The following is a 19224-nucleotide window of genomic DNA, read 5'->3' on the forward strand; positions in this document are numbered from 1 at the left end:
TCAGACTGGTTTTATTTGTGAAGAGTAGAAGATGACAGAAGAGAGAGCAAGCTTTAAAGCATGGCAAAAGAGACAATGTAGGCACAAATGTGCTAGGTGGTGAAAAAGGCTGGGAGGAGCATCAAAAGGGAAAGACAGTGGAATGTCTGTCTCAGAGCTCTGAGCTTTCACATCCTAATGTCCCCATTCAATGTCCATGCCAACAAATACACATTATTTGAACTCATTTATTAGTTAAAATCGTAGACTAATTGATAAGAACATGCCATACTGGGTCAGACCGATGGTCCATCAAGCCCAGTGTCCCATTTCCAACAGTGGCCAATCCAGGGGATAAGTACCTGGCATGATCCCATGCTGCTATCGTGCAGTGATAAGTAGTGGCTATTCCCTAAATCTTCTTTGTTAATAACAGTTTATGGACTTCTCCAAGAAATTCTTCAAACCTATTTTAAATCCACCTTTACCACATCCTCCAGCATTGAATTCCAGAGCTTAATTGTGAGCTGAATGAAAAAGAATTTTCTCCAATTTCTTTTGAATGTGCTACTTATTAACTTCATGGAATGTGTCCTAGTCTTTGTATTTTTTGAAAGAGTAAATAACTGATTTACATTTATCTGTTCTAATCCACTCATGATTTTGTAGACCTCTAGTATATCCCTCTCAGCCATCTCTTCTCCAAGCTGAACAGCCCAAACCTCTTTAGCCTTTTTTCTCAGGGAAGTCATACTCTCCCCTTTATCATTTTGGTCACCCTTCTTTGTACCTTTTCCAATGCAACTATATCTTTTCTGCTGATCTTTATCTGCTCTCATTTACTATGTTATGACTCCCTTTTACATTGTGACTTTTATTTAATTTCTGACATAATTAGTATTTAAACATTTTGAAATCTCTTTCTACGTATCTATAGTTATCATTTTGTATGGAAGTAAGATTGACCAATGCATTTGGGAGTTTTAAGTTGACTAAAAAACTATAAGTAAAAGTTCTAAGAGTCTTCAGTGCAATGAAGAAAACACTGGCCACTTTCAAGTCCCTAGAACAGTGCTTCCCAAGCCTGTCCTGGAGACCCTACAGCCAGTCAGATTTTCAGGATGCCCACAATGCATATGCATAAGATAAATTAACATTATACTGGGTTTCCAGTGTATGCAAATTTATTGCAAGCATATTCATTGTGGAAATCCTGAAAATCCAACTAATTGTGAGGTCCCCAGGACAGGTTTGGGAAGTCCTGCTCTAGGTAAAAAGTCCTCCAGAACTGGCATGGATCATCTCAGAGACCTTTATGGAAAAGCTTCCCAAAGCTTTTCAGAGCATGTGAATTCCCACAGCTGCCTCTTCAGAGAATGCCCTCAGTCAGTTTTTGTCTATGCTAATGTTGAGACACATTTTCTTATTGCAGTTCCTCCGTTCACCAGAAAGTTATATTTTTTCATGATTGGGCTATCTGTCATTTTTTTGAACTCTTGTCCCATAGTATCTTAGGCAGGTTGTTCAGCCTGTAATAGTTTTTTTTTTTTGTTTTGTTTTGTTTTTTTCAATGCAGCTATTCAGCCTCTACATTTTTCCTTTGTTATGGCCTTCAAAATTATCCTGATACAAACAGTAATGTTTTGTTTGAACAAGGAGAGTGGGATAAAATTATTCCTTCTTTGTCAGGTAGCTGTCAAGCTCTTTTGATGGCACCTGAACCACTTTCCTTTTCAAGACACTCCTTCTCTTACAAGAGACATAATTTCAGAGGTTCCCATTCCAACCTTTACAAAAGGTACTGCCTCCCGCCCCTTCCAGCTCAATGACAGCAACCACTTCAGTCCAGGCTTTGCCAGAGGAAGCACTGTCAAAACTTAGTTTTTGGGTACTTGCCAGGTTCTTATGGCCTGGATTGGCCACTGTTGGAAACAGGATGCTGGGCTTGATGGACCCTTGGTCTGACCCAGTATGGCATTTTCTTATGTTCTTATGTTCTTAACCAAAGACAACACAACAGGCCCAGCTTAAGCCCGGGCCCAGTTGTTGATCTCTCCAAACACTGAATAGCTTTTCATCCCCATGGGGGCCATAACCAAGCACCGCTGGGTCCAGACCAAGGGTCCATCAAGCCCAGTATTCTGTCTTCAACAGTGGCCAATCCAAGACACAAATATCTGCCAACTACCCATACATTAAATAGAGCCCATGCTACTAATGCCAGCAACAAGTAGTGGCTATTCCCTATTGATTAATAGCAGTTTATGGACTTCCTCTCCAGGAACCTATCCAAACCTTTTAAAAATCCGATTATGCTAACTGCCTCAACTACATCCTCTGGGAACAAATTCCAGAGCTTAATTGTACGTTGAGTAAAAAAAGAATTTTCTCTGATTTGTTTTAAATGTACTACTTGCTAATTCATGGACTGCCCCCTAGTATTTGGATAATCTGAAAGAGTAAATCACCATTTCACATTTACCCGTTCAAGTCCTTTTATGATTTTATAGACCTCTATCATATCCCCCCTCGGCCATCTCTTCTCCAAGCTGAACAGCCCTAACCTTTTTAATCTTTCCTCATATGGGAGCTGTTCCATGCCCTTTATCATTTTGGATGCTCTTCTCTGTACGCTCTCCAGTACAGCTATATCTTTTTTTGAGATGTGGTGACCAGAATTGCCCACAGAATTCAAGATGCAGTCTAACCATTCACCGATACAGAGGCATTATGACATCTTCAGTTTTATTTGCCATTTCCTTCCTAATAATTCCTAGCATTCTGTTTGATTTTTTGTGTGCCACAGCATGTGGAGCTGATGATTTCATTGTAATATCAACTATGAAGCCCAGATCTTTTTCCTGGATGGTAACTCATAATTACTCATAATTAAATATTAATTTAAAAACAGTAGGCACATATACGATTAGCACGGCAATCGTAAATAGCATCTCCAACCCACTTTTCAATTAGAGTATATTATTGAACAATGTAACAGTAAAATATTGGCACCGCTTGGATAACTTAGAAAACTATCAAACCTATTTTGTGCCTAAATGTAAACCGTTGTGATGGTGCACTACTAAACGACAGTATAGAAAAGTTTTTAAATAAATAAATAAATAAAAATAAATAAATAAAACTCCTAAAATGGAACCTAACATTGTGTAACTATAGCATGGGTTATTTTCTCTATATGCAGCACTGTGCACTTGTGGCTGGTGGCTAAACTCCCGCATACTTCAGAGTGGAGCTCCACTGCATGCTATCCCTCATCAGATAATCCTAGCAACAGATGCCTCCATGAAGGGGTGGAACACCCATATACAGTCATTTCAGACATAGGGCACTTGGTCTCATGAGGAAAACCAATATCAGATTAATGTGCTTGACGAGCCGCTCCGTTTCATCTCCGCCAACTGCCCCACTAGAGCATCCCTTAAAGGTACACTACACACCCCATCCTTCAAGAATGCATACCTCACTTCCACGAGGGAGCAAGCTCTCTCCGTCACAGGTCCCACCTGTTGGAACTCTCTACCCATCGAACTCCGCCTTGAGCACTGCACTTTCAAATTCAAGAAAAAGTTAAAGACCTGGCTCTTCAAACAGATATACCCAATGTAGGTCCCCCCTACCCCCGCTCTAAAATCATTGTTACATTATTAAGTTATTTACCCCTTTTAGTTATTTCTTCTTTCTTATTCATGTGTTAACCAATAAAAGAGAGAGAAGTTATCGCAATTTCCCCCCTTCCCTATTCATTGTATTTTCTCTTATTTTTATGTAAAACGATATGATGTAACCATGAATATCGGTATAAAAAAAGCTGTTAAATAAAATAAATAAATAAATGAGAGCAGTCAGATATGCTCTGACAATATTCACTCATCTTCTTTAACAAAAGAGTATCTTGATTCAAACCAACAACCAAGTTGCAATGTTTTATGTCAAACAGGGAGGCACACAATTGTGGGCCCTCTGCTAGGAATCATTAAAGATTTGGCAATGGGCGACCAAGAATCATGCTGTTATGTAAGATTTGTCAGATTGGGTCAGACCAAAGCTCCATCAAGCCCAGAATCCTGTTTCCAACAGTGTCTAATACAGGTCACAAGTACCTGGCTAGATCCCAGAGGGTAGATAGATTCCATACTGCTTATCCCAAGGATAAGAAGTGGATTTCTGAAACTCCACTTTATGGATTTTTCCTCCAGGAATTTGTCCAAACCTTTTTCAAATGCAGCTACACTAATAGCTTTCACCACATCCTCTGGCAACGAACTCCAGAGCTTAATTATGCGTTGAGTAAAAACATTTTTCACTTATTAGTATTAAATGTATCACCTAGAAACTTCATGTGACCCCCTAGTCTTTGTATTCTTTGAAAGAGTAAACAACTGATTCACGTTTACTCATTCCACTCCACTGATTACTTTATAGACCTCTTTTTATATCTCCCCTCAGCCATCTCTTCTCCAGGCTGAAGAGTCGTGACCTCTTTAGCCTTCCCTATAGGGGAATCGTTCCATCCCCTTTATCATTTTGGTTGCCCATCTCTGTATTTTTTCTAATTCTGCCATATCTTTGTTGAGATATGGTGACCAGAACTGCACTCAATATTCAAGTTGCACCATGGAGTGATACAGAGCCACTATGATATTCTCTGTTTTAGTCTCCATTCCTTTCCTAATAATTCCTAGCATTATATTTGCTTTCTTGGCTACTGCTGCACACTGAGCAGAAAATTTCAACGTATTATCAACAATGGCACATAGATATTTTTCCTGAATGGTAACTCCTAATTTTGAACCTTGCATTGTAAGGCTATAATTTGGGTTATGCTTCCCTAAGTGCATCACTTTGCACTTGTCCACATTAAATTTTATTTGCTATTTGCAGTCTCCCAGTGCTCTTGCAATTTCTCACAATTCTCTTGCCATTTAACAACTTTGAATAATGTTGTCATTGGCACATTTGATCACTTCAACTACTGTTCCCTTTTTCAGGTCGTTTCTAAATATATTAAAATGCAGTGGTCCCAGAATAGATCCCTGGGAACTCTACTAGTCACCTTTCTCCATTGAGAAAATTTATCATTCAGTCTACTCTCTGTTTTCTATCTTTTAACCAGTTCCCAATCCACAAAAGGCCATTGCCTCCTATTCCATGACTCTTATTTCCCAAAATGTCTCTCATGAGAAACTTTGTCTAATACTTTCTGGTAATCCAGATATCATCTTTATCCACATATTTATTTACACCCCTCTAAAAAATGTAGCAGATTGGTCAGGCAAGACTTGGCTAAATCTGTGTTGGCTTTGTTCCATATGCTTGTCTATATTATTATTATCATTAAAATTTTATGTACTGCTTGTAAAGCATGTTAACCAAGCAGAGATACATTAAAAACAAAAGAGAATAAAAAAGAGAAACAGACAAAGGGAATATAATAAAACTAAATTAAAATCACAATCAATCAAAAAGCAGTTCTTAATACAATTACCTAAATTAACCCAAAACAGAAATATACACATTGATGATAAAATAAATTAAAACCAAAATCATTAACAGGAAGAACTTATTACCTGCTTATAGCTAAACTTTTTTGCAGGGAGATCTTTAAAACCTGTTTACAGGGAGGTATTAAATGCCTGTTCAAAAAGTAAAGCTTTAACTGCTTTCTTGAACTTAGTATAATTAGCCTCAGCACAAATTTCCAGTGGCAATATGTTCCACAGCAGAGGAACTTGATAACTGAAATAAGAATCTCTAGTAGACTCTAAACAAATTACAGAAGATGAAGGTAAAGAACGTAGACCCATTTGAGAAGAACAGAGAGAATGTGTTGTGGTATAAGCAGATAAACATTTAGCCAGATATAACGGAAAACCAGTATGTAAAACTTGAACAGTAAGACATAAAACTTTAAATTGAATACAATAATTAATCGGAAGTCAGTGTAAAAGTATTAAAATAGGAGATATGTGATCATATTTCTTGAGACCAAAAATCTATCTAACTGATGTATTCCTAAGTAGTTGTAATCTTTTTGTTTGATAGTTAGGAAGACCTAATAACAAGCAGTTACAATAATCAATTCTGAATGTTATAAATGCATGTACTAGTCTTCAGATCATGAGACTCCAGAAGACACCGTAACAACGAATATATCTAAGATGATAGAAGGCTTTCTGAACAACAGAGGAAATTTGATGAGTCATGGAAAGTTGAGAATCCAAAACCACACCCATAGTGGAAACAGACAGGCAGTACAAGGAATAATTAACAAACAGTGAAAGTTTGCAAAGGGGTATGGGATAAACATATGGATCTCTAAAGGCTAGAGGATGGAAGTGAAAAAATGAGTGCATGGGGTAACTTGCTGGTATGGTGGTTACTACCCTTAACCAATAAGCCTTCATGCTGTTGATGCAACTCCATCATTGCTCTCTGCTTCAACAGCAAGGGGAAAAAGAGGAAAAGGGGAACTAGATTCATACAGCAACCAACAAGGATATTGAATTTTGTGGTCTGGGAAAACAAATAAGCATAGGGGTAACTTGCTGATGTGGCTGATACTACCCTTAACCAATAAGCCTGAAACTCTTGATGCAACTCCAACATTGCTTACTGCTTCAACGGCAGGATGTATCAGGGAATTAGACTCAAACAGCAACCAACAAGGACCCTGGCTTTGACTGTCTGGGAAATTGATAAATATGAGGGGGCTTTGTAAGGCACGGCAGAAACTATCATAAGCTTGCTGGGCAGACTGGATGGTCCATTGGTCCTTTTCTGGGTTTAAAAAAGATTTGGATAAGTTCTTGGAGGAGAAGTCCATTAACTGCTATTAATCAAGATGACTTAGGGAATGGCCTCTGCTATTTATTTATTTATTTATTTATTTATAGGTTTTTATATACCGAAGTATTGGTGAAGGCCTTCACTCCGGTTTACATTTTTAACAACGAGATACAATAACAATCAAATAGTAACTTTAACGGATAACATTTAACGTGGGTTATTTACAGGTAGCATAGGCGAGGTGCGTTAATACTACTGGCATCAGTAGCATGGGATCTTCTTGGTGTTTGGGTAATTGACAGGTTCTTGTGGCCTGGTTTGGCTTCTGTTGGAAATAGGATGCTGGGCTTGATGGACCCTTGGTCTGACCCAGCATGGCAATTTCTTATGTTCTTATGCTGTCATTTCTAGGTTTCAATGTTTCAAACAGGCTAGTCAAGCAAGGTAAGTACAAAGATGGCCACAGCAGGGAGTAATGGAGACTCAGTGATGAGGCCCTGAGCTGAGATTGAGGCAGGCTTTTAAGGTTTGGCAGAGTGCTTTTGAGGCAAGCCTGCACAGCTCAGACTGCATACCATTGAGGACTTCTGCAGGCAGGAGGGGCACACAAGAGCCAGGATCATTACTCCTTGCTTTGCTAACTCAGAACGAAGCAATGCTGTACCATCCAAATTTTCCATCCCTCAATCTGATGGCATGGATATTGAATGCTGAATTAATTGTGTATCTTTCTTTGGCCAGAAACATTGAAGATATCGTAGTTTTCAGCTAGGAAGCCCTCAACCAGGAAAGACTATGCTTTTAAATGGAATAGATATTCCAAGTAATGACAGCAAAATGCTATGGATTCCTTCTCTTGGAGCTCCAGCATTTGTTATCTTACTTGTTCTTCCTTTCTGACTCAGGCCTTATGTCCTCCATCAAAGTACATCAGCACCATAGTGACTTATGTCACTATAGGCAATAAGCCCATCTCCATTCATCCACTGGATTTGAAATTTATGAAAGTGTTATGGCATGTAAAGTCTTTGATGCAGAAACCTCCAGTTCCATGGGACTCGAATGTTGTCCTTTCTCAGTTAATGAAGTCACTGTTTGAACTTTACAAATGGCTTCTCTTAAGTACTTGACATGGAAAGTAGTTGTTCTGGTAACAGTAACTTCTGCTAGAAGAGTCAGTAAACTTCAAGCTCCGCACTCACCCAAAGTTTCTCCCGAAGGTGGTCTTGGTCATCCATATCAATCAGTCTTTTGTGTTACCTGCCTTCTTTCTGTGACCACAAGTCCTTGAAAGTGAGAAAACCCTTCACATGTTAGATTGTGGAAGAGCTCTGTCTTACTAAGTGAAAACAACTCAGCCATATCATAAAATTTTGCAGCTCTTTGTTTCATATGACGCCAACAGACTTGGACTTGTGGTCACTAAATGTACATTGTCCAAGCTAGATAGTGGAATGTATTCAGCACTGCTACACTTCAGCAGACATGCAAATCACAGACTCTGTCAAAGTTCATCAGGTGAGAGCTATGGCCTCGTCCATTGTCCATGTACAAGACGTACTCCTTGAAGACATCTACAAAGATGCAAATGGTCATCTGTTAACACCTTTGTGTTACTACTCTAGACAGTCTCTCGAAACCTGACAGTAAATTTAGACAGGTAGGTTTGTGCAGTCTGTTCTGACAGTAGACTACTCTCCATGGTGGCATACGGATTCCTTACTATACTCGCTGCAACCCTCAACTTGGGACTTCCCACATGTAATGGCTTTTTCCTTATCGATGAAAAAAGCAAGTTTGCTTACTGTAAATGATGATTACCATAGATAGCAGGATTCATAAGCCATAGAATATCCACCCACTTCCCTGGAGAGTCAACTACTTAGATGGATTAAGCTCTGTAACTGACTGAGGAGGCTCACAAGGCAACACCCACGTGGGAACTAACATCAGGAAGTATTTCTTCATGGAAAGGGTTGTAGGTGCATGGAATACCCTCCCAGAGGAGGTAATGAGGACAAGGACAGTAAGGGAATTCAAAAGGACATGGGATAAACACAGAGGATTCCTAATGGATAAATGATGGAGACAAAGACAATGATAACCTTTGTTGACTAGAATAATCTGCACAGAGCAACAATTACCCTAAGAAAATAGCAAAAAATAAAGCTCTAATGAAAGTGTAGCACTAAATGTCAGGATCCTTTCTTATAAGGAAGACCAACGCTAATCACTCAGGAGTGGTAAAAGTTAAACTGTAATGTAAATCCCTCTGTGGTGACAGTCTGTCTATAATATAAATCCAAATGGTGTGTCGAGAAACAAATAGTTTCTAGTCTCCCCCACCAAACGGTTTCTCAGCACACCATTTGAATTTACATTATAGACAGACTGTCACCACAGATAGATTTACATTAAGGTTTAACTTTTACCGTTGCTGAGTGATTGAGTTGGTCTTCCTCATAAGAAAGGATCCTGACCTTTAGTGCTATACCTTCTTATTTTGGATATCACCGCTGTGTGTACTGCTTGTCCTTTCCACTTTATATGCTGTGTTCCTATGTTACATTCTCAGTAGAGTGTAAAGCTCTAATAGCTAGGAGAGATGAGTTCATTCAGTGCCACCGGATGATGTCACCTACATATAATGTCTATTTCATCCTGCTAACTACAGAAAACACATTTACAGTAAGCAAACTTGCTTAATAATTCAGAAACAAAAGCAATAAGATGGCAATGCATAAAAAGAGAGAAAAAATAACATCTTTGCCAAATTGGCACATATAAATGAGTATATCCATGCCCTGTGCTTAGAAGTCTGGAGATATGCAGCTAAGCCAAATGCCTGTCTGAAAAGGAATGCCTTTATGTAGCTGTTAAAGTTTGAGAGGAATTCGATAGCTTGAAGGTTCTCCGGCAAGGAGTTCTAGAGCAAAAAGGCCTAGTGATCGAAAAAACCTTTTTGTTTCTTGCTCACATCTTCCTCCTTCAATACCCTGCTTCTCTTTCCACCTAACTTCACCTTGAACTTCCATGGGGCAGCAGCTGCACCACCTGCTCTTCATGGCCCAGCATCTGACACTGCCAGACTGCAGCTGCACCTGAGTCTTCATTGGGCCACAACTGCATCATCTACTCAGTCCAATCCAGTGAATGATACTCTGCGGGCCAAATTTGAGAGTCTGCCAGCAGATTCCAGGAATCAAAGTTTAGTTGCCTGGTGACCAGGTCTTTTCCATTCTTGCCTTTTAGGTATCTTGAAGCCAAGGCTGATGTTTACACACTGGAGCTAGAAAGCAAAGAGTGTCCCAGATACAATTCTATCTTCCTATTAACTATTGAATGCCCCAAATACTTGTTTTACTGGAATATAATTAAAGCTGAATATCTGTCATAGTGGCTGAGATGCTCCGTAATCTGCCTTTTTATAGAGTTGGATATTTTTAAAATTCATGTTAGTCTAGATAGATCATATAGAACTGCTCACAATGATCAACTTCATCTTTTTGCTAATAAACAAAAATGTCTACTTTTGGTCATTTAATCATCTCAGTGGATGCACATTGACTTACTATGTTTATGTTAATCATAATATATACTGTAGAAGACTAATATATCTTTATGTAGTGTAATACTGTTATAATAAATTCATGAGTATCATTAGCTTGTGCCCAATCTACTGTTACTGGTATTACTGATGTAGTCAGCTTGGCTTTCATTAATTTATTTTTTTAAATTAACCTTTTTTTGTAGTGAAATAATTTGTGCAAAAGATTGCAAAGCTTTGGATGATTAATTGAAGATCTGACAGCAGACAGTAATGCCCACTGTCTGATAATGCTGACTTCTGACACTAATTTAAAGTCCTAATGCAGTAACTAAATTCATATGGATGGACTGAAAAACTGCAGTTGTAAACCTTTTCCCCACTCCTACCCCTAAATATGAAGATTTTCTGATAGGCAAGGTATATTGCATTTTGATCCTTCATCATGCCAATAAGAATATTGTATAAATGAGGAGGAGGAGAATATCAATCTCTGATCATTTTTATTGAATTTTGACCCAACATGCCAGACACCAGTTATTTAATGGGACAATGGAATTCTGGCCAATACAAACCCAAATATATATTGGAATTCTGAGCTGTACAGCGGGAAAAAAGTCTGCATTATCCCATGATTGTTCTGATTTTGGGGGGAGGGGGGGAGATGAACACTGGTAGCATGTCTTGGATTTTAGTGTCTCATTGGCCATGTTTCTTACGTGTTGCTAACACACTGAATGTTGTTCTTTGAAGTGTAAAACTCTTTTCCCCTTCTTGCCCCAGTTACCCTCTGCTGAAGCTCCCATTGCCTGGAACAGGACCTGTGGAGTACACAACTGCCGTGAGGGATTACTCGCCACCCCCAGCTGAGCCACAACAAGGCCATGGAGACCAGAGCGAGCGTCCAGATTGGGTAAGGTCATCTGCTTTTATTGATTTTTTTCAACTGACCTTTTAATGAGGTGACAGAATGAGTGGGGGCTGTGACTAAACTTGGTGACCTCTAATACCAAATCATCGGGAAACAGAATTAAGGTATTCCACGTCAATTCCACGTTCCGATGTAGCTTCATGACTGATAAATAGTTTTCTTACTGATATGTTTAGAATTTAACTGCTTGAATAAATCTTTGGAATCAACCTGTGCTCTTCAGTAATTTATTTTATCTCACTCTCTCTCTCTCTCTCTCTCTCTCTCTCTCTCTGAATATAGAACAAGCCTATTTAGACAACCTTGAGAAAGGCTAATAACATCTAGAACTAAAAAAACTGGTGTTATTTTTCGTGTTTAGTATTTTTATTATTAAGATAACTGTTTTCTTACTGAATGTGTGTTGTAAAATTTCCGATGTATACCCTGTGATTTTTTTTGTTATTTTATGTAAACCGTTGTGATGTATTTTGAAAGACGGCACACAAAACTTTTTAAATAAATAAAGGCTTGTGTCATGTCAGCCACACTGTCATATGTACCAGGAGGCACCCTGAACAGTGGAAGGCACACTGTGCAAACACAGTATGCTCCGTCTGCAAAGCCCCAACACACACACACACACACACACACACACACACACTTACACACTTACACACACACACTTTTCGCTAGCTCAAGATGGGTTACATTAGGGTATGTCAGGTATTTTCCCTGTCTCCAGAGGGCTTATAGTTTGTTTGTTCCTGAATGGCTAGGTGAGGCGACTTAACCCAAAGTCACAAGGAGTGTCAGCAGAATTTGAACCCTGGCTTTCCTTTTTCTCAGCTCACTATTCTAACTACTGGGTGTCCTGGTTGATATTACATTGAAATTGTCGGCTCAGTGTGCTGTGGTGGTCAAAAAAAAACCAAGCAATGTTAGGAATTATTAGGAAGGGATTGGCAAATAAACCGAAGGATGTCATTATGCCCCAGTATTGCTCAATGGTTAGACCGCCCCTTGAATACTGTGTGCAATTCTGGTCACCGCATCTCCAGTTGCACTGGAGAAGGTACAGAGAAGGATGACCAAAATGATAAAGGGCATGAAACGGCTCCCCTGTGAGGAAAGGCTAAAGCGGTTAGGGCTGTTCAGCTTAGAGAAGACATGGGTGAGGTGGGATATGATAGAGGTCTACAAAATCATGAAAGGACATGAATGGTTAAATGGAAAGCAGTTATTTACTCTTTTGGATAATACAAGAACTAGGGAGCACTCCATGAAACAGAAATGATGGCAGAAAAGGACCAAACGGTCCATCCAGTCTGCCCAGCAAGCTTATGGTTACATCAAGTTAGCAAGTAGCACATTTAAAACAAATCGGAAAAAAAATTCTTTTTCACTCAATGCACAATTAAGCTCTGGAGTTCTTTGCCAGAGGATATGGTTAAGGCAATCAGGGTACCTGAGTTTAAAAAAAGGTTTGGATAAGTTTCTGGAAGGAAAGTCCATAAACTGCTATTATTCAATAGGGAATAGCCACTGCTTGTTGCCAGCTTTAGTAGCATAGGATCTATTTAATTATTGGTTGCTTGCCAGATACTTATAACCTGGATTGGCCACTGTTGGAGACAGGATGGTTTGATGGACCCTTGGACTGACCCAGTATGGCATATCTTTTGTTCTTATGTATGTACTCCATTCCAAGATGTTGGGAGCATACCCATACATGAAACATTCTCTAATGGCGATGAGTAACTAAAACAAATACCTGCTGTTGAGCTCCTAGTAGCTTCTTAATTTGCTACTTAAACCTGTCTTTTCAGGATGTGGTTTCAGCTTAGATTAATTTACCCTGTTGAGGGTTTGCTTGTTAGACCAGTAGTGCTAGATTTAATTAGAAGTCTGAAAACCACATTAAGACTAGGAAAATACCTGTGACAAATCAAAGTGCTATTGTACATTTTGGGGCAGATTTTCAGAGCCCTGCTCGCATAAATCCGCCCAAAACCGGGCGGATTTACGCGAGCAGGGCCCTGCGCGCCGAGAAGCCTATTTTACATAGGCCTCCCGGCGCGCGCAGAGCCCCGGGACTCGCGTAAGTCCCGGGGTTCTCCGAGGGGGGCGTGTCGGGGGCGCGTCGGGGGGCGGGCCCGGTCGTCGTGGCGTTTAGGGGCGTGTCGGCAGCGTTTTGGGGGCGGGTACGGGGGCATGGCTACGGCCCGGGGCGGTACGGGGCGTGGCCACACCCTCCGTACCCGCCCCCAGGTCGCGGCCCGGCGCGCAGGAGGCCCGCTCGCGCGCGGGGATTTACGCCTCCCTCTGGGAGGCGTAAATCCCCCGACAAAGGTAAGGGGGGGTTTTAGACAGGGCCGGGTGGGTGGGTTAGGGAGGGGAAGGTGAGGGGAGGGCAAAGGAAAGTTCCCTCCGAGGCCGCTCCGATTTCGGAGCGGCCTTGGAGGGAATGGGGGTAGGCTGCGCGGCTCGGCGCGCGCCGGCTATACGAAATCGATAGCCTTGCGCGCGCCGATCCAGGATTTTAGCGGATACGCGCGGCTCCGCGCGTATCTACTAAAATCCAGCGTACTTTTGTTTGCGCCTGGAGCGCAAACAAAAGTAGGCTATTCGCGCTCGTTTTAAAATCCGCCCCTTTGTATTTTAATATATTTTGAGTGCTTTAGTCAGTATAAAAAGTATATGGTATTAACTGCTTTAAAAGAAAAAACCCACAAACATGACTAGATCTGCATCTCTATAACCTTGCACTTTCTCATTAATGAGCGTTAGTTTGTAATCTTTCACTTTAAACTTTTAGGTTGCCAATGTGTTTCGTGTCACTTTGGCACTACCTGCTTAGTGTAACCGGTTATAGGTGTGTTTTTACACTCTTGTTACAAAATGTTAATAGCATGAAAAGCTAATGATGTTTTCTTTTATGAGCTATCGAATCAACAGATTAATGCCCCATAAATATCTTTTCTCTGAACATTCAAAATACACTATTATATGCTCAAAACAATGAGTCATGTATTGATCCAAATGATATTCACTGAGGGCTGCGGAGTCTCTGGTGGCTCCTATAGCCCAGCTGTTTAACCAAAGAAAAATTTTTGGAAAGATAGAGGAAGGGTTTCATATATATGAGTGTTAAACCCCCATGGGTGAACTCTTTTCGTGTATAATCATCAACCAAACCTCCTCCATCCAATGTTTTTATCAATAATTCTGTACACCCTAGGTGAAAGCTGCATATATTTTTTTCTTTTTAAATTATGTGTCAAAAATCATTAAAAAAGCATGCTTTAAATGTCCTGACTTATCTGGTATCGTTGAAAAACCCTCAGTCGGTGTACCAAGATAGCTAGAGATGAATGCAACGATATTATATATAATTTCTTCAAGGCGCCATTGGCGCTCCTCCACCATTCTTTTATGAGCTGTCATTATTAGATAATGACTGTCTCTGTATTAGTTCAGAAAGTATCCTGTTCCTTTATCAGTGCTTTAATAACTTGACTAGTAAACTGAAGCGATGTAGCCTATAAGTATATAGTAACAGTGATTATCTGATGGTACGGTTTGATATCTAAGGAATAGTCCCACAAAGCTCAAAATCCTGGATATCAAAAATACCGGCTTTGGTAAAATGGCGAAGTACTTTAAGGATGTACTACTAGCAGGCTGGGAGGAAATAGGTGATGTGGAAAAACAGCAACAAAAAGCCATCTGAGATGAGACTTAAGGACCTAAATATATCTACCCTAGAGAAAAAAAGAGAGAGAGATTTGATGGAGCCGTTAAAATACATGAAAGGCATTAATGCTGAAGAAGTAAACTTTTTTAGTGTAAAGAAGTTGTAGAACTAGCATTCCTCAGCCTATCCCTCTCTGAAGCTCCAGAGAGGGATAGGCTGAGGAATGTCGTAAGCTATTTTTTCACAGAAAGGGGAGTTGATACTTGGAATAGCATCTTGGAATGGGTTTTGGAAGCTAAAAATGTGACAGAATTCAGAAAGTTATGGATTAAGAGAGAGGATCCTTACTTACAAAAAAAAATGAAAGGGTAACAGAACCTTAACCTTAGTGGCACCGCAGTCCATGCGAGCAGCCAAGGGCTTAACTTGCATGCAGCGACAGTTACAGTTCTGGCAACTTGTGCTCCCATGAAGGTATTGGGGGTAACATGCACAGAGCAGCAGTTTCAACCTTAACAGCAGCGGTATGGCTGCATCAAGCTTCCAAGAAGACACTGGCATAAAAAGCATGGCGTGACCATGGTTAAAACCCAAACATCAATGAGTATGGGGAGGCCGGATGTTTTGGTAACTGTGTGAATTATTAGAAGTTATACAGTAAGACATGGTAGCAGACATGGGTGTTGGACTTAGTGTCGGTCTTGTAGGAATCATACACAAAAATGACCAGGCTTGAAATAGCTTACCAGTAGAGGCCAGCACAATAGATTTTGGGGTATAAGTCTTAAAAGATAATATAAAAGGGGGGGATAGTATTGGAGAGTCTAAATGTTTAATCTAAGAAATTCCTGAAGGTACATAAGGAAAATCCTTCGTGTTCTAAGGGGCAAATTGAATGTAGCAATTTGCATACTGAGTTGTTGATATTCTGGGTTTTGAGAAAGTACATTCTTAATGTGAATATGAATTTATATATTTGTTCTGGAGAATGGTACAGAATCAATTCAAGGATGCAGGTATGGGAAAATAAGAGAGTGCTAGCTAAAAAGAATAAATGGGACTGAATGAAAGGATGTTTACAGCAGAGGGAAAGACAAATGTAGCAACCAAAATGATAAAGGGGATGGAACAGCTCCCTTATGAGGACAGACTATAGAGGTTAGTCCTCTTTAGCTTGGAGAAGAGACAGCTGAGTGGAGTGGAACCGGTAAATCTGCTGTTTATGCTTTCAAAAAAATAGAACTAGGGAATACTTCATGAAGTTACTAAGTAGCACATTTAAAACATATCAGAGAAAATATTTTGTTCACTCAATGCATAATTAAGCTTTGCAGTTCATTGCTGAATAGATGTGGTAAAGGCAGTTAATATAGATTGATTTAAAAAGGTTTGGAGAAGTTCTTGGAGAAAAGTCCATAGACTGTTATTAACCAGGAAGACATAGGGAAAGCCACTGCTTATCTCTGAACATAAGCAACAGGGAATCTATTTAGTGACAGGTACGTGTGGCCTAGATTTGCCATTGTTGGTAACAGGATACTGGGCTTGATGGACTCTTGGTCTGTAGTGGTGGTTCTTTTCTTTTGATAAGAGTAGAACCACCTCTACATCTTATGATAAGATGGGCACAGTGTTGGTGCCCATCAGTTGCATAAGAGTAGGCTTACCATCAGCCTTCAGGCAACTCAGGATTTAAATGATGTGTCATGACATTGGGGATTGGGCTAGAAGCAAAATGAATGTTATTTATGCGTTTATCTATCTAAATGGAAACATGGATGAGTTTGTTTACTTTGTGCAGCAACAAACTACAGGTATCTTGTTTCTTCATATCACTAACTGGCATACATGTCTATATCTACAAGTTATATACAAATTATAGTTAATACATTAGAAAAATTAAAATGCATTAACTCAGTGTAAGGTATCAAATCTTGTTTTAAGTTTCTAAATCCATGAAATGTAGGAGTGCAGGTTTATTGCACTTCTTGATTCTTGTATTCTTTCTTCTGATAGTATGTGGGTCCTCCAGTGGCATATATCCAGCAGATCTTTGTGAAAGCAGTCGTGTCTCCCTGGCATAAGAACTTCCTTGCTGTTGACGTGTTTCGTTCGCCACTTTCACGTGTGTTCCAGCTTGTGGAAGAAATCCGAAATCATGTGCTGAGAGACAGGTATCGAAAAAGTCTAATTACTTATATCCTACAGTATGATTGGTTGCATGTGATCACCTGACTTTGCACACATTTTCATGTTTGTGGTTTTTTTTTTCTTTTAAACCAGTTATACAATATACTTTTTATACTTAATCAGATTTGAATGGCTAAGTATAAAAAGTTGACCATCTGGCTCAGCAATCCATTCTTTCCCTTGACCTAATTGTAAAGTACTGTAAAAAAAAAAAAAAAAAAAAAAAAAGCCATTTCTGCATGCCCTCCATCTTTTCTATATTTACATATACCAGTCCTTGCACATAATGCAACGTGAGCTGCAGTTTGACTACACATCGTATGCAGCAGGGTCTAATCTGCCAATAGTATTGACCACCTGCGGATGCTGCTGCTAGTTAAATATTGTCCATATTTGTATATAATTTTTCAGTGTGCCCAGTAGTGTATCGCCACTTCTATTTCATAAATTATTTAAAAAAAAAAATAGTTAAAAGCACAAATGCATTTCAATCTTTGCTGCTATTGAATGTTAATAGTGAGTGATTGCCACTATTATCTCTGTCATTGTCATCTGCTATGTGAGACCGCATTCTGACTAATCAGGTAACTTGAGAGCAGTAGTTGCCAAATCTGTCCTCAGGGACCACCAGCCAGTCAAGCTTTCAGGATAAAATTAAAAAAAAAAAAAAGTAAAAAAACTTGCTGGGTAGATTGGATGAACCTTTTTGGTCTTTATCTGCCGTCATTCACTATGTTGCTATGTCACAGAGAATTTGTGTGAGAGAGATTCACATACACTATCCCAGTGTTTCTCAACCAGTGTGCCTTCGGACCTGATCAGGTGTGCCATGGAGAAAACACCACTGCCTGATGCTCAGATCTAGATCAGCACCTGGGCTGTGCTCTGAGGTTGATCTTCAAAACATACGCGTGCGCGTACTTTTGTTCGCGCCACTGGCGCGAACAAAAGTACACCAGATTTTATAAGATACGCGCGTAGCCACGCGTATCTTATAAAATCCGGGGTCGGCGCACGCAAGGCTGTGCAAAATCGGCAGCCTGCGCGCACTGAGCCGCGCAGCCTGCCTCTGTTCCCTCCGAATCCCCCCACCTTCCCCTCCCTTCCCCTACCTAACCCGCCCCCTCACGCCCCTTTTACGAAGCCCCGGGACTTACGTGCGTCCCGGGGCTTTGCGCGCGCCGGCGGCCTATGCAAAATAGGCCGCCGGCGCGCAGGGGTTTTAAAATCTACCCCTCAGCACCTCACAGCAACAAGAGTCACTAGTGGTGGCTGTTAAACATGTAGAAGCTCCTTTCTGAGAACAGGTGTGATCATACATGCCTTCTCTTCCTTTGAGTTTGGTAATTAATGGGCAGCTTACAGGGCATGGATAGTTGAGCCCCACTTTGTGCAGTGCACATAGCATCTCCTTCTCTTCCTCTTCCTGAGCTTCCTTCTTGAGTCCTTCTAGCCTCTCTTATCCCCAAGCTGATTGAGACAGGGAGTGGGTGCTATGTGTTGGGAGCAGCAGCAGTGGAGGAGCTCTGACAGCCCCATGTGGCAGCCAATGTAACTAAATGAGCTGGCTGCCCCTATCACACAGACTTCTTCCTTCTTCTGTACTGGTAAATAGAGAGTAGTAGTCTACTGTGATGGGTTCATGCAAGTCTCAGTAACTTTCTCTCTCTTTGTTTTAAAATTTGAGAGCAAGTGTGGGGCTTTCAGTGGGAGCTTGACTAGCTATTCTTTTGAGCAAATGAGTCCTCTCCATGTCCGCATTGCCCGCCCCATGCAGATTGGTGTACCACACAATGCTTTTGTGAATGTATTTGTGCCTTAGGCTTGAACAGGTTGGAAAGCACTCTACTATCCCAGTTATATGTGGATATCTCATACATATTTGCTTTTGAGATCCTGAAGACTGAACCATACGTGGGTCCCTGAGAATAGGTTTGCAGACCACGGATGTAGAGGAAAGTGGGCAGCATTGTGATATATCTAAAGAAAGAAGGTTAAAAGGCAATTGGTCAGTAAAATGTCATTATATAAGCAGCAGAATGTGTGCAAGTCTTGGGTCATCTTTGGATGGTTTTAAAAACTTCAATTGTTAAT

General features: G+C 40.3%; 1 protein-coding gene across 1 annotated transcript in view; it reads left to right on the top strand.

The window, feature by feature from the left end:
• SCAP (SREBF chaperone) overlaps positions 1 to 19224 on the top strand; it is a 248292-nt gene that overhangs the window by 75337 nt on the left and 153731 nt on the right. The window contains exons 3-4 of the mRNA XM_029588196.1: positions 11117 to 11246; positions 16957 to 17114. Of these exons, the coding sequence (XP_029444056.1) occupies positions 11117 to 11246; positions 16957 to 17114 (288 nt within the window). The remainder of the gene's footprint in view (positions 1 to 11116; positions 11247 to 16956; positions 17115 to 19224) is intronic.

The sequence above is a fragment of the Rhinatrema bivittatum genome, chromosome 2 (assembly GCF_901001135.1).
Source record: "Rhinatrema bivittatum chromosome 2, aRhiBiv1.1, whole genome shotgun sequence".
Lineage (NCBI taxonomy): Eukaryota > Metazoa > Chordata > Amphibia > Gymnophiona > Rhinatrematidae > Rhinatrema > Rhinatrema bivittatum.